The sequence below is a fragment of the Pipistrellus hanaki genome (genome assembly GCF_964339955.1).
Source record: "Pipistrellus hanaki genome assembly, chromosome: 10".
Lineage (NCBI taxonomy): Eukaryota > Metazoa > Chordata > Mammalia > Chiroptera > Vespertilionidae > Pipistrellus > Pipistrellus hanaki.
Genome location: NC_140512.1, coordinates 71,177,668 through 71,191,806, shown reverse-complemented (window position 1 = coordinate 71,191,806; position 14,139 = coordinate 71,177,668). Strand labels below are relative to the sequence as shown.

At 42.5% G+C, this 14,139-nt stretch overlaps 1 protein-coding gene across 2 annotated transcripts in view; it reads right to left on the bottom strand.

Annotated features, from left to right (window-relative positions):
• Nucleotides 1-439: 439 nt before the first annotated feature.
• HTR5A (5-hydroxytryptamine receptor 5A) overlaps nucleotides 440-14,139 on the bottom strand; it is a 134,073-nt gene continuing 120,373 nt past the window's right edge. For both annotated transcript variants that reach the window (XM_084897552.1, XM_084897551.1), the window contains one exon: nucleotides 440-1,046. In XM_084897552.1, the coding sequence (XP_084753678.1) occupies nucleotides 717-1,046 (330 nt within the window). In that variant the 3' untranslated portion in view covers nucleotides 440-716. The remainder of the gene's footprint in view (nucleotides 1,047-14,139) is intronic.

The window sequence follows — 14,139 nt, the reverse complement described above, 5'->3', positions numbered from 1 at the left end:
ACTGAAGGTCAAGCTGACAACACTCCTGCCTCTGGTTAGGCCTGTTTCCAGGACATGGCTCTGCCAGCGCCACTGGATTCAGCTGACAATAATTAAAGATATGCCCATGTGCCTTCCCAGGCGCTCTCTACATCTCTCCTCTCTCTCTAGCCTATTTCTTTCTCTCTCTAAAATCAATGAAAACATATCCTCAGGTGAGGATTAAGAAAAATGAAACCATGGAGTCAATACTCACTGGTCTTACAGACACAACTATGGGCTTTATTATGTTTAGAGGTAATATTTTGCAGTCAAATACTGTGACACACACAATAAATATTAGGGTGTACCTTCAGGACCATGGAAAGAAACATTGAAATAGGGATTATTTCACACACACACACACCCCCATCCCCATTACAACCTGCCCAAGCTACTTTATTTCCTCCTTGCAGGTGGCCATTATGGGTTGGGAGAGGAACGGGCACTTGGTGGGCAAAGGCAGTAGCTACTGGGTGCAGAATGAGAAAAAGCAGGTCACTAAGATAAAGGAGGTCACCACAACGGCCCAGCCCTGGAGGCGGCTTCCTGGCTGGGATGGAGAAGGGGCTCTGAAGGGCCCCTGAGAACGGGAGGACTGGTCCTGGCTGTGCTGCTGGCTGGGGAGGGGGTGCAGCAACATGGAACACGTCACTGAGTTATGGAATTAGCCCTTTTGTGGTCCCGGGTCCTGGGACTCAGTGTTGCCGACAGAAGAAGCCCTTGACGGCATTGCTGTAGCTCTTGTTGAAAGCCGTGTAGATCAGGGGGTTGAAGAAGGAGTTGGAGTAGCCGAGCCAAAGGAAGACGCTCTTCCAGAGGGCAGGGAGGTCGCAGGCACAGAGGGCGCTGACGAGCTCCGCGATGAAGAAGGGGGCCCAGCAGATCACGAACACCCCGATGAGAACGCCCACCATCGCGGCAGCTCTCTGCTCCTTCCGCTCCCTCCACGGGTCCCTTTCGGTCTGGAAGGTGACGGTGCTGTGGCGGGCGGTGAACAGCATCCGGGGCTCCTGAGCAGGGACCCTCTGGAAAAGGTAAGCAGAAGCTTCATGAAGGGGCAGCAAGTTCCTGTCCCTCTAAACCTCCAGGGGCAATTGCCTGGATTTAGATGGATTACAGCCCACGCACTGTTTATATGGGCGTTATTGTACCTACCACCATCCCCACGTTACAGAGCCAAAGGCCCGCCAGCCTGCAATGTCATGTGTCTAACGGGGAAACAAGCACATTAACTTGTAACAAGTTCAAAACACAAAATCCAAACAGAACACATTCTTTTAAAAAGATTGATCATAGCAGATGGTGAAAGAAGATAATGAAGGACCAATTTGTGGCTACACAGTAAATTTTAAAAGGATTGAGGAAAAGTCAATTTTATTTAATAGAGAACTTGAAGCAGCAAAAATCTTAAACAATCCTACACCATCTTGCAGCTGATATTTGCAAATCACTATAAGAAGACTACTTTCTTAGTTTCTGCAACACATCTATGGGTTGGGGAGGTGAGCTCTGCTTCCACACAGACAGTACCACTGTCCTGAGACATGACCAGATTAGCATTGTGTACACTGAGTGGCCAGGTTATTATGATTTCTGAACACATAATAATCTGGCCACTCAGTGTATATCATATATTGTATAATAAAAGGCTAATATGAAAATTGTCCCCTCCTCCAGGAGTTCAACCAGCAGGCAGGCCAGCCAACAGCCCATGTCCCATCCCACTGACCAGGCTGGCCAGACCCCACCCATGCACAAATTCATGCACCAGGCCTCTAGTATGTGTGTGTATATATATATATATATATATATATATATATATATATATATATGAGAGCGACACGTGGAGGCGGAAGAGGCACAGTGAAAAGAAGTGGTATTTTTAGGGATTCACACCCCTCCGGTCACCCCCAACTTCCCTCCTCTGCTGACCTGGTCATCTCTAACTGCCTTCCCCTGCAGGCCTGGGTCCCCTTCCCCCCCCCCCCCAACTGCCCTTTCCTGCAGGCCTGGTCACCCCCAACTTCCCTCTCTTGAAGGACTTGTTCCCCTCCAACTGCCCCTCCCCTACAGGCCTGGTCCTCCCAACTGCTCTCCTCTGCAGGCCTGGTCACCCATAACTGCCCTCCCCTGCAGGCCTGGTTTCTCCCAACTGCCCTCCTCTGCTGGCCATCTTTTGGTGGCCATCTTGTGTCCACATGTGGGCAGCCATCTTTGACCACATTGGGGCAGACATCTTGTGTGTTGGAGTGATGGTTAATTTGCATATTACTCTTTCATTAGATAGTATAGAGGCCTGGTACATGGGTGGGGGCCAGCTGGTTTGCCCTGAAGGATGTCCTCTATCAGGGTGGAGCTCCCTTGGGGTGTGGGGTGGCCTGGGCGAGGAGCCTGTGGTGGTTTGCAGGCCAGCCACAACCCTCAGCAACCCAAGTGGAGGCCCTGGTATCTATCTTCTATAATTGAAACTTTGTAGCCTTGAGCAGAGCCAAGCCTCCTGCTTGCTCCTTGGCCGTAGCCATTTTTGTTAGGATTTATTTATCTTCTATAATTGAAATTTTGTATCGAAGGCCAAGGCAGGCCAGGGTTGCAGGAGCTTGGCTTCCTCTATCATTGGGGGCAACCCAAACCTCCTGCTCTCTCCAGCTCCATGGAGGCAGCCATTTTTTTTGAATTTATTTATCTTCTCTCATTGAAACTTTATAGCCTTGAATGGAGGCCTGGGCCAGCCAGGGTGTGTGAAAAGCTTGGCTTCCTCCATTGCCAAGGAAACCCAAGCCTCCTACTTTCTCTTTGGCTGCAGCCATCTTGGTTGGGATTAATTTGCATACTTGCTCCTGATTGGCTGGTGGACATGGCTTTTGGGTGTAGCAGAGTGATGTTAATTTGCATATTACTCTTTTATTGGATAGGATATATATAAATTGATTTCAGAGAGGAAGGGAGAGGGAGAGAGAGATAGAAACATCAAAGATGAGAGAGAATCATTGATTGGCTGCCTCCTGCATGCCTCCTACTGGGGATAGTAGCCACAACCCAGGCATGAGCCCTTGACCAGAATAGTTCCTGGGACCCTTCAGTATACAGGCCAATGCTCTATCCACTGATCCAAATTGGCTGATGCATGAATCTGCCTTTTTGTACAAATATGACCATTCTGGGTCATGCTCAAGGTGGATTAACTTGACATCTACCAAAAACTGCGTGCTGAAGCCTGCACTGTAACACCCAGTCATTGAGGCTTCGCCTTCTTGCCTCAGCAAATGATGGTCCTCAGTGCAATTAGTCAACACATCCTCAGAACCCATATTAATACTTTAAATTATATGTTGCCATACGTGGTGCTAACAGAAACCATCAGCATTTTCTACTAGCCCCGTGGTTGCAAACTGCAGCTCATGAGCCGCATGTGGCTGTTTGGCCCCTTGAGTGTGGCTCTTCCACAAAATACCATGGCCTGGGTGAGTCTATTTTGAAGAAGTGGTGTTAGAAGAAGTTTAAGTTTAAACAATTTGGCTCTCAAAAGAAATTTCAATCATTGTACTGTTGATATTTGGCTCTGCTGACTAATGAGTTTGCCAACAACTGAATTAGCTGGTTCATTGTGAATCATCACACCCTCCTTCTCCTATTGTTCTTTCATCAGTCGAATAGTATGTGACTCACTGTATAATTCTTAGCCCGTGGGGGGAATATCATGATTGTGTCTCTGTGATTAAAGAAGTGTCTCTGCTCCAAACAGAACATTGATACCCTGGTACCAAATCCTACCTTACTATGGCTTGTATTATGTTAAAAGCAAAAGAGAGGGAGACAAAATGGCAGAATAATAGGTAGGCAGATTCTGAGCCTTGTCCCAAAGCAGAAAGAGAGAGCAGCTGAGGGTCGTGCTGAGAGTGTTTATTAGTAAGCCAAGAGACAGGCGAACATCAGGAGAAACTAGGGGGCCACTGATTAGGGTGCTCCTGACAGGGAAGCATCCATGGTGGAGCTGGGTCCCTTCCCAGAGCTACCTATGGGCTTGGACAGGAAAATCTCGCCATCTTGAGAGGAAGATTGGATCATGTCAGAGGCCTGAATATCCACAGCTGCAGTGAACACCAAGCAGCTGTGAGTCCCAGAACTCTGATCCCAGGTGGTGTAAACACTCGTACTCAAAGGAGTGCCCCACCGCATGGCAAAAAGGTCAGATTTCACGGGGAGAGGGTGGTTGAGTGCTCGCGGCAAAGACAAAAGCCCATGCGAGCAGGGCAGGCAGAAACTGGAGGACAGGGGCGGTGATTACAAGTAGAAGCCCCTGGCTGTTGGGCGGGTGTCACCCGTGAATGTGGACGGGGCTCCGAATAGGGGAGATATCTAAAGAGCAACATGTTTGGATCTGACTCGGAGGGATATCTGAGAAGTACAGGGGAGTACAGTTGGCTCGGACTTGCTCCCCTCCCCCCAATAGATCAGTGCTGCAGAGAGGGGGGAAGCTAGAGGAGCTTTAGAGTCCTGGAAGTTAACCTAGAAACACTGCCACCCCGAGGCTAAATCACAAATTGACCCTAGAGTAATAAAATCAAAGCAAGATCTGCTTAAAAATCAGGACCAGATTACAACACTAAGGAGCAGTGAAACTCAGGGAACTGCAATACTGTCCGGACTGGGAAACAGGCATGCCAAACAGAACAATAGAGGAAGCGAAAGACCTTTATTACTACAAATTTTATTTAAACTTTTTTTAATTTTTGTTTTATTTTTTTTCATTATTTGCAATATTTACTCAAGAAACTATTTTTTTCCTTTTTTCCTCACTTGATTTTACCTTTTTAATTATTACACTGTATACATAATCAACATTATTACTACTATTTTACCTTTATTTATTTATTTATTTATTTAAAATATATTTTATTGATTTTGTACAGAGAGGAAGGGAGAGAGATAGAGAGCTAGAAATGTCAATGAGAGAGAGTCATCGATCAGCTGCCTCTTGCACACCACCTACTGGGGATATGCCCGCAGCCAAGGTACATGCCCTTGACTGGAATCGAACCTGGGTCCCTTCAGTCCCCAAGCCAACGCTCTATCCATTGAGCCAAACAGGTCTCGGCTATTTTACCTTTTTTATCTTATTTTCTTTTGTTTATTATTATTATTATTATTATTATTATAATTTTTACTTCGGGGTTAGTGTTCTACAGTCTATATTTATCTTTCCTTCTCCAACGCTTTATTCTATCTCAACCCTACCTTTATGCCATCACTCTCTTCCTAACCTTTTCCCTTCGGTGCCCTGTTTATCTTAACCCTTTCCTGCTCTAGATTTTCCCTATTCTTTCTGTTTATACCCTCCTAAAATTTCACCCTACTTGTGTATATCTAATTTCCAACCACCTGCTCCAAGCCCATTCACACCTCCCTTGTTGCTGTCCTAAAACACACACACACAACACATACACACACACACACACACACACACACACACACACACCATTCTCTCTATCCCTTTGTTAACTATATTGAGGTTTTATGCTTTTTTGTAAGATTGGGTTGCCTATTCTTTTTGTTTGATTATATGTTTTTGTTAGCTGGGTTCTAGTCACCTTTATTGGAGGTTATTAATATCACAAACACATTTCTATTCAGTGCCTTGTGTGTTGTAACTGGTTGTGTTGTATTTTTTGCCTTTAAATCAAAGCAGGAGAGAGAGAACTACATAACCAGACATCCTGAAAAGAGAGATCATGGGGAGACAAAGAAACAGCCCGCATATAAAAGAAAAGCAGGCATCACCAGAAAAGGAAGTAAACGAGTTAGAGGCAGGCAACCTACCAGAGCAAGAATTCAGAGTAATGATCATAAGATGGCTAAAAAGAATGGAAGACAAATTTGGCAATATGAGTAAGAACCAAGAGGAAGAAGAACCAAGAAGAAATGAAAAATGATATTGCTACTGTAAAGAACTCAATAGAAAGCATCAAGAGTAGACTAGAAGAAGCAGAGCACCACATCAGTGAGCTCGAAGACAAGATGGAAAAAAATACCCAATTAGAGCAGCTTCTGGAAAAAAAATTTAAAAAAACAGGAGGAGAGCCTAAGGGAACTTTGGGACAATACAAAACAAAACAAAACAAAACAATATTAGAATAATAGGGGTTCCAGAAGGAAAGAAAACTGAGGAAGACATGGAAAACGTATTTCAAGAAATAATGACAGAAAACTTTCCTGAGATAGAGAAGAAAAAACCCACACAAATCCAAGATGCATGCAGAGTCCCAAGCAAAATGAACCCCAAAAGACCGACACCAAGGCATATTATAATTAAACTGGCAAACACCAATGACAAAGTAAGAATCTTAAAAATAGCCAGAGAGAGACAGAAAGTTACATATAAAGGAACCCCCATCAGACTAGCAACTGATTTCTCTACAGAAACTCATCAAGCCAGAAGGGAATGGGATGAAATATACAAAGTCATGCAAAGGAAGGGTCTGAATCCAAGAATACTGTACCCAGCAAGGCTATCAATCAAAATTGAAGGTGAACAGAAGCTTCACAGGCAAAAACAGACTAAAGGAATTTATCACCACCAAACCAGCAATGCAAGAAATGCTAAAGGGTCTACTGTAAAAATAAAGAAATAGGAAGTGAAGAAGGAACACAGGGGTATAGAACAAAAATGGCGTCAAATAAGTACCTATCAATAATAACTTTAAATGTAAGTGGATTAAATGCTCCAATCAAAAGACATAGGGTAACAGATTAGTTAAGAAAACAAGACCCATATATCTGTTGTCTACAAGAAACCCACTTCAGAAAAAAAGATGCACACAGACTGAGGGTGAAGGGATGGGAAAAGGTTTTCCAGGCAAATGGAAATGAAAAAAAAAAAGCTGGGGTAGCAATACTTATATCTGACAAATTAGATTTCAGAGTGAAGGACATAATAAGAGATAATGAAGGCCACTTCATAAAGGGAACAATCCAAAAAGAAGAAATAACCCTGGTAAATATATATGCACCCAATACGGGAGCACCCAAATATATTTAAAAAAAAAAACTGCTGGAGGACATTAAGGGAGAGATTAATAGCAATACAATCATAGTAGGAGATTTTAATACCCCACTGTCACCTTTGGACAAATCATCTAAACAAAAAATCAGCAAAAAAATATCAATCCTAAATGACTCACTAGACCAGAAGGAATTAATCGACATCTTCAGAACATTCCAACCCAAAGCCACAGAATATACATTCTTCCCAAGTGTACCTGGGTCATTTTCAAAGGTATACCGTATGTTTGGAAATAGGCAAAGTCTCTTCAAATTCAAGAAGATAGAAATCATATCAAGCATCTTCTCAGATCATAGTGGCATAAAACTGGAAATTAACTACAATAAAAATAATCCAAAGAAATCAAACACATGCAGACTAAACAGCATGCTATTAAACAAGGACTGGGTTACCAGAGAAATCAAGGAAGAAATTAAAAACATACTGGAAACAAATGACAATGAAAACACAACAATTCAAAATCTATGGGACACCCCAAAAGCAGTTTCGAGAGGGAAATTCATATCCCTACAAGCCTATTGCAAAAAAACAAGAAAAAATGGTAACAAATTATCTAACTCTACAACTCAAAAAGTTAGAAAAAGAGCAACAAGAAAAGCCCAGTGTAAGCAGAAGGAAGGAAATAATAAAAATCAGAGCGGAGATAAATGACATAGAGACCAAAGAAACAATACGTAAGATCAACAAAACCAAGAGCTGGTTCTTTGAAAGGATAAACAAGATTGATGAACATCTAGCCAGGCTAACCAAGAAACAAAGAGAGAGGACTCAAATAAAATCAGAAATGAAAGAGGTGAAATAACAACAGACCCCACCAAAATACAAAGGATTGTTACAAAATACTACAAACAACTCTATTCCAACAAACTGAACAACCGGGAAGAAATGGAAATATTTTTAGAAAAATACAACCTTCTAAAACTCAGTCAGGAAGAATCTAAAAGTCTCAATAGACCAGTGACTTGGGAAGAAATTGAAACAGTCATCAAAAAACTTCCAGCAAACAAAAGACCAGGGCCAGATGGCTTCACATAAGAGTTTTAGCAAACATTAAAGGAATAACTAAAACCTATCCTCCTTATTCCAAAAAAGTCAAGAGGAAGGAACACTTCCAAACTCCTTCTATGAAGCCAGCATCACCCTAATACCAAAACCAGATAAAGACAACACAATGAAAGGGAATTACAGGTCAATATCCCTTGTGAACATAGATGCTAAAATCCTCAACAAAACTCTAGCAAATTGGCTCTAGCAGAACATCACAAAGATCATACACCATGACCAAGTAGGATTTATTCCAGGAATGCAAGGATGGTACAATATCCACAAATCAATAAACATGATACATCAGATAAACAAATTAAAAAATAAAAATCATATAGTCATATCAATTGATGCAGAAAAAGCATTTGATAAAATCCAACACCCTTTCCTGATAAAAACTCTCAACAAGGTGGGAGTACAAGGATCATACCTCAACATAATAAAAGCTATATATGATAAACCCACAGCCAACATCATACTCAATGGGCAAAAACTAAAACCATTCCCTCTGAGAACAGGAACAAACAGGAATGCCCACTCTCGCCACTCCTGTTTGACATAGTACTGGAAGTACTAGCCATTGCAATTAGACAAGAAGAGGAAATAAAAGCCATCCAAATTGGAAAATAAGTAAAGTTATCCTTATTTGCATATGACATGATATTGTACATAAAAAATCCAAAAGACTCCATTAAAAAACCAATTGACTTAATAAATGAATCTGGCAAAGTAGCAGGATACAAAATTAAAGCCAAGAAATCTATGGCATTTCTATACACCAACAGTGAACTTACACAAACAGAGACTAAAAAAACAATTCCATTTACCAAAAAAATTAAGATACCTAGGAATAAACTTAACTAAGGAAGTAAAGGACCTATATGTGGAAAGCTACACTGAAAAAAGGGATAGAGGAAGATATAAACAGATAGAAGAACATACCATGTTCATGGAATGTTAGAATCAACATCATCAAAATGTCCATACTTCCCAAAGCAATCTATAGGTTCAATGCACTCCCCATTAAAATACCAACAGCATATTTCACTGACCAAGAAATAACTCTCCAAAAGTTCATTTGGAACGATAAAAGACCCCGAATAGCCACCGCAATCCTGAGAAAGAAGAGTAAAGTAGGTGGGATCTCAATACCAGATTTCAAGCTGTATTACAAAGCCACTGTTCTCAAAACAGCCTGGTACTGGCACAAGAACAGACATATAGATCAATGGAATATAATAGAGAACCGAGATCTCAACCCAAATCACTATGCTCAATTAATATTTAACAAAGAAGGTATGAATGTACAATGGAGTCAAGACAGTCTCTTCAATAAATGGTGTTGGGAAAATTGGACAGATACATGCAAAAGAATGAAACTAGATCACCAACTTACACCATACACAAAAATAAACTCAAAATGGATACAGGACTTAAACATAATATGGGAAACCATAAAAATACTAGAGGCATCCACAGGCAGCAAAATCTCAGACATATGCCAAAAGAACTTTTTCACTGATATTGCCCCTAGGGCAATGGAAGCTAAAGAGAAAGTAAACAAATGGGACTACATAAAAAAAAAAAAAAAAAAAAGCTTTTTTTACAGCAAAAGAAGCCATCAACAAAACAATAAGAAAGCCCACTGTATGGGAGAACATATTTGCAAATAACACCACTGATAAAGGTTTAATCTCCAACATCTACAGACAGCTTATACAACTAAATAAAAGGAAGATGAACGATCCAATTAAAAAATGGGCAATGGACCTAAATAGAACATTTTCAAAAGAAGACAGAAGGAAGGCCAAGAGGCACATGAAAACATGTTCAAAGTCACTAATTATCCGAGAGATGCAAATCAAAACAACAATGTGGTACCATCTCACACCTGTCAGAATGGCCAACATCAACAAATCAACAAACGACAAGTGTTGGCGAGGTTGTGGAGAAAAAGGAACCCTCGTGCACTGCTGGTGGGAATGCAGACTGGTGCAACCACTATGGAGAACAGTGTGGAGTTTCCTCAAAAAACTGAAAATGGAACTCCCATTTGACCCAGCAATCCCACTCCTAGGATATCCCAAGAAACTAGAAACACCAATCAGAAAGGATATATGCACCCCTATGTTCATAGCAGCACAATCTACAATAGCTAGGATTTGAAAACAGCCTAGGTGCCCATCAGCATATGATTGGGTCAAAAAACCATGGTATATCTACACAATGGAATACTATGCTGCAAGAAAAAAGAAGGAATTCTCATCATTTGCAGCAACCTAGATGGAATTGGAGAACATCATGCTAAGTGAAATAAGCCAGTCAATGAAAGAGAAACACCACATGACCTCACTCATTTATGGATAATAAAGAACATTATACACTGGTGAACCGAAAGATAGATATAGAGACAGTAAAGCAATAAGCAGACTGTCAAATTACAGCGGGGAGGGTAGGGAGATCTGGGGGAGATAAGAGATCAACTGAAGGACTTGTATACATGCATATAAGTACAACCAATTGACACAAAATTGTATGGTAAGATATGTACACAGATAATAATTTAATTTAAAAAATAAGGAAAAAAAATTTAAAAAAGCAAAAGAGATAATACCAAATTGGATATATCATTTGTCCAATCTCTCTGATAAATGCAATTTAAAATATTTATTTACTAGAGGTCTGGTGCACAAAATTCATGCACTTGTGATATGGGGGTCCCTCAACCTGGTCTGAACACTCTCAAAATCCAGGAGCCTTCGGGGGATGTCTGACTGCCAGCTTAGGCCCTCTCTCTGTGGGGAGCAGGGCCTAAGCCATCAGTCAGACATCCTTAGCACTGCTGCAGAGGTGGGAGAGGCTCCTGCCACCACTGCTGTGCTCACCAGCTATGAGCCCAGCTTCTGGCTGAGCGGTGCTCCCACTTTGGGATTGGGCCAAACCTGGCTCTCCGATATCCCCTGCGGGGTCCCAGATTCCAAGAGGAAGCAGGCCAGGCAGAGGGACCCCACCTGTGCATGGTCAGGACCACTGGAGATCAGCATGCTGTTCTGCTCTGGGAGGCCACGCCAGACCAGCAGGGCTCTCCTGGGCACAAGTAAGCCATCAGTTCAGTGTCCCTGCTTCTGAGCTTCGGGCGTGGTCTCATGACTGCGACAGGCAAGGCCCATCTCTCTCCTGTGGCCCATGGTGGTCAGTGCATGTCACAGTGAGCAGCTGAGTGACCTTGACAGGGCTGGGCTTTCGGGGTGTGTGTGTGAGTGTGTGTGTGTGTATGTGAATAAAGTTCAGCAGATAAGAAACAGGAAGATGTGTGTGTTCCCAGGTCACACAGCTAGTTTGCAGGGAACTGCATGTGGAAACTGGTGCCCGCTACCTGAATGGCTGTTAACCCCTCATAGGAACGTGTGGACAGAGGCAGCCCCATGTCACAGGCAGAGCCGGTGGGTCCCCTACAGGCCATGCAGAGCTAAAGGATGCTTGTCTCAAAGATGCTGGGAGGGAAGGAGAGAAAGGTGAAACCGTGCCAAAAAAACTGATGTAAAAGCGCAAAGATGTCATCACGCTGTGTGCTGGAAAACAAATCCGTTTCACTAAAACAGAGATGGTGACAGGAAGCCAGGAAGGCTGGTCAACAACCTTAATTGCTCTAACCTTTAGTTGAGACATTGTTAGCTGAAGTAGAAGCTACCTTGTTTGTCCCAGGAAAGTTTCTGTTATTTCCTGCCTAAGGGCTACATGTAAATTTCTGTTTATGTTGCCTAAGATGTTTTCCCCAAAGCCTCAATAAAAGGGATGGCAGGGCCAGAGCAGGAGTAGTTCTCCCACTAGAGTTGGACTACCGCCTGGCCCCCATATCGCCAAGTTGAATTTCTTCAAGCCTCCTTTCATTTGTGTGCGGCCCTTCTCCAGAACCTGAACCCTGGATTGGAACTCTTTCCACGGGGGCCGTGAAAGAGAGTCCTATATCTGGCGCCTTCAATGCGGGACTCTGGAGGAGAAGGTATTTTCAGCCTAAGAGCAAAGGAAGGAAGAAAATCACACCGGAAAAAGGTGTGGAAGATTCACCGACAAAAAGATGAGGGAAATTCACCGCACTCAAAGCCCACGGCCAGCTGCAGAGTCACGAACTGTAAGTAGTGTGGGAACGTCTTTTTCAGTCAGGCTAATGGGAAGAATAAGGTTATAAAGTAAAATTTATTATTAGAATTTTTGAATGCTTAAGGAATTAAAAAATTTTCAGAAAGTATCCTCTTATAATTCTTGTTATAGAACATAACCGTTGGTTTTAGATCTTGAGTATTTGGCAAAAAGTTGGTAAAAACAACAAAACTGTTTCCCCATGGGCCACATAATATTGCGTTTGCTAGAGCCTTTGAGAGAGGCAGAGGAGGAGCTTCCTCCCCTGGTTCCCTCGGTTCCCCCCAGAGACGAACAGGAAGAAAAATTGAAAGAATGGCCTTCATGGCCCCCTCCACCTCCATGTCCTCGTCCTGAAACATTTAATTCACCAAGAGAATCCTCTTTACAGAAAGTCATCAGAGAAGGAATGAGGGACATGTCAGTGGAAGAAAGGCTTGCTTTTCCTATTATACAAGTAGCTGACCCACAGAACCCAAATCAGATAATAAGATGCCATGAAAAAATTGATTTTAAAATGATAAAAGCTTTGCGAGAAAGCATTGTTCAAAATGGTCCAATGGCTCCTTTTACAGGAGAAATCATGAATGATTTTCTGATGCATTCTTAACTTCTTCTGATTGGTATACTCTGGTTCGTGCAACTCTGGATGGAGGAGATTATTTACTGTGGAAGGGAGAATACTTGGAGAAATGTCAAGAGCAAGCCCACGCAAACAGAGGGCCGAATGCTCAAATAACTTATGAAATGCTAGCAGGACTGGGACAGTATATGGAAGTACAAAATCAGTTACATTATGTGTAACAGGCATATGAGCAAATTAGACTTTGTGGAAGGAAAGCCTGGTATGCTTTACCAACAAAAGGGGACCCTCAGGGATCTTTTAGTAAATGTATGCAGGGACCTACAGAGACATTTTCTGATTTTGTGGCTCGTCTCACTCGAGCAGTGAGACACAGATTCAACATGAGGCAGCAGGAGATATTTTAATTCAGCAATTAGCTTATGAGAATGCCAGTGCTGATTGTAAAAAATGCCTGACACCTCTGAGAAGAAATAGTACCATTACAGAGATGATTCAAGCATGTCAGAATGTGGGATCAGGCACTTTTCAAGCAAATTTACTCGCTGCTGCAGTAACAGGTAGAAATAAGAGGTGTTTTAAGTGTGGAAAAATAGGACATTTCCAAAGGGAATGTAGGCAACTGAGAAGGACACAAGGTAACGTTCTAGGAAGAGGCTTGAACACTCCGCCTCAAGATTTAAGCATTTCTCGATGTCCTAGATGTCAGAAAGGGAACCACTGGGCCAGTTCTTGTAAATCAAAATTTCATAGAAATGGGCAGCTGCTAGATCCAGATAGATGGCAAGGGCAATTGCCGGGAAATGGCCAAAGGGGTACCCCCCACCCCAGCCCCGTCATCAATAGGGGAAATCTGCCCCCAAGGCCCACAGTGCATTCTCTCATCCGAGCAACTCCAGGAAGCGCAGGCCTGGATCTTAACAGCACTATAGCAGTCACTTTGACCCCCGATATGGCTCGGCAAGCTATTCCTACAGGAATTTGGAGAGCTGTGCCACGAGGAACTTTAGGATTAATCTTAGGGAGGAGTGGAAGCACTCTAAAAGGACTAACTGTCCTGCCTGGAGTCATTGACTCAGACTGTGAAGAAGTTAAAGTTATACTAGAATGTAATCATATTATGCAAATTACTCCAGGACAAAGAATTGCTCAGATACTACTTCTACCTTATGTTCAACAAAGTGAGACTACAAAAAGGAAAAGAGGAATGCAAGGATTTGGAAGCTCAGACATCTATTGGATACATGAAATTAGCAAAACCCATCCCATGATTAATTTAAGAATAGAGGAA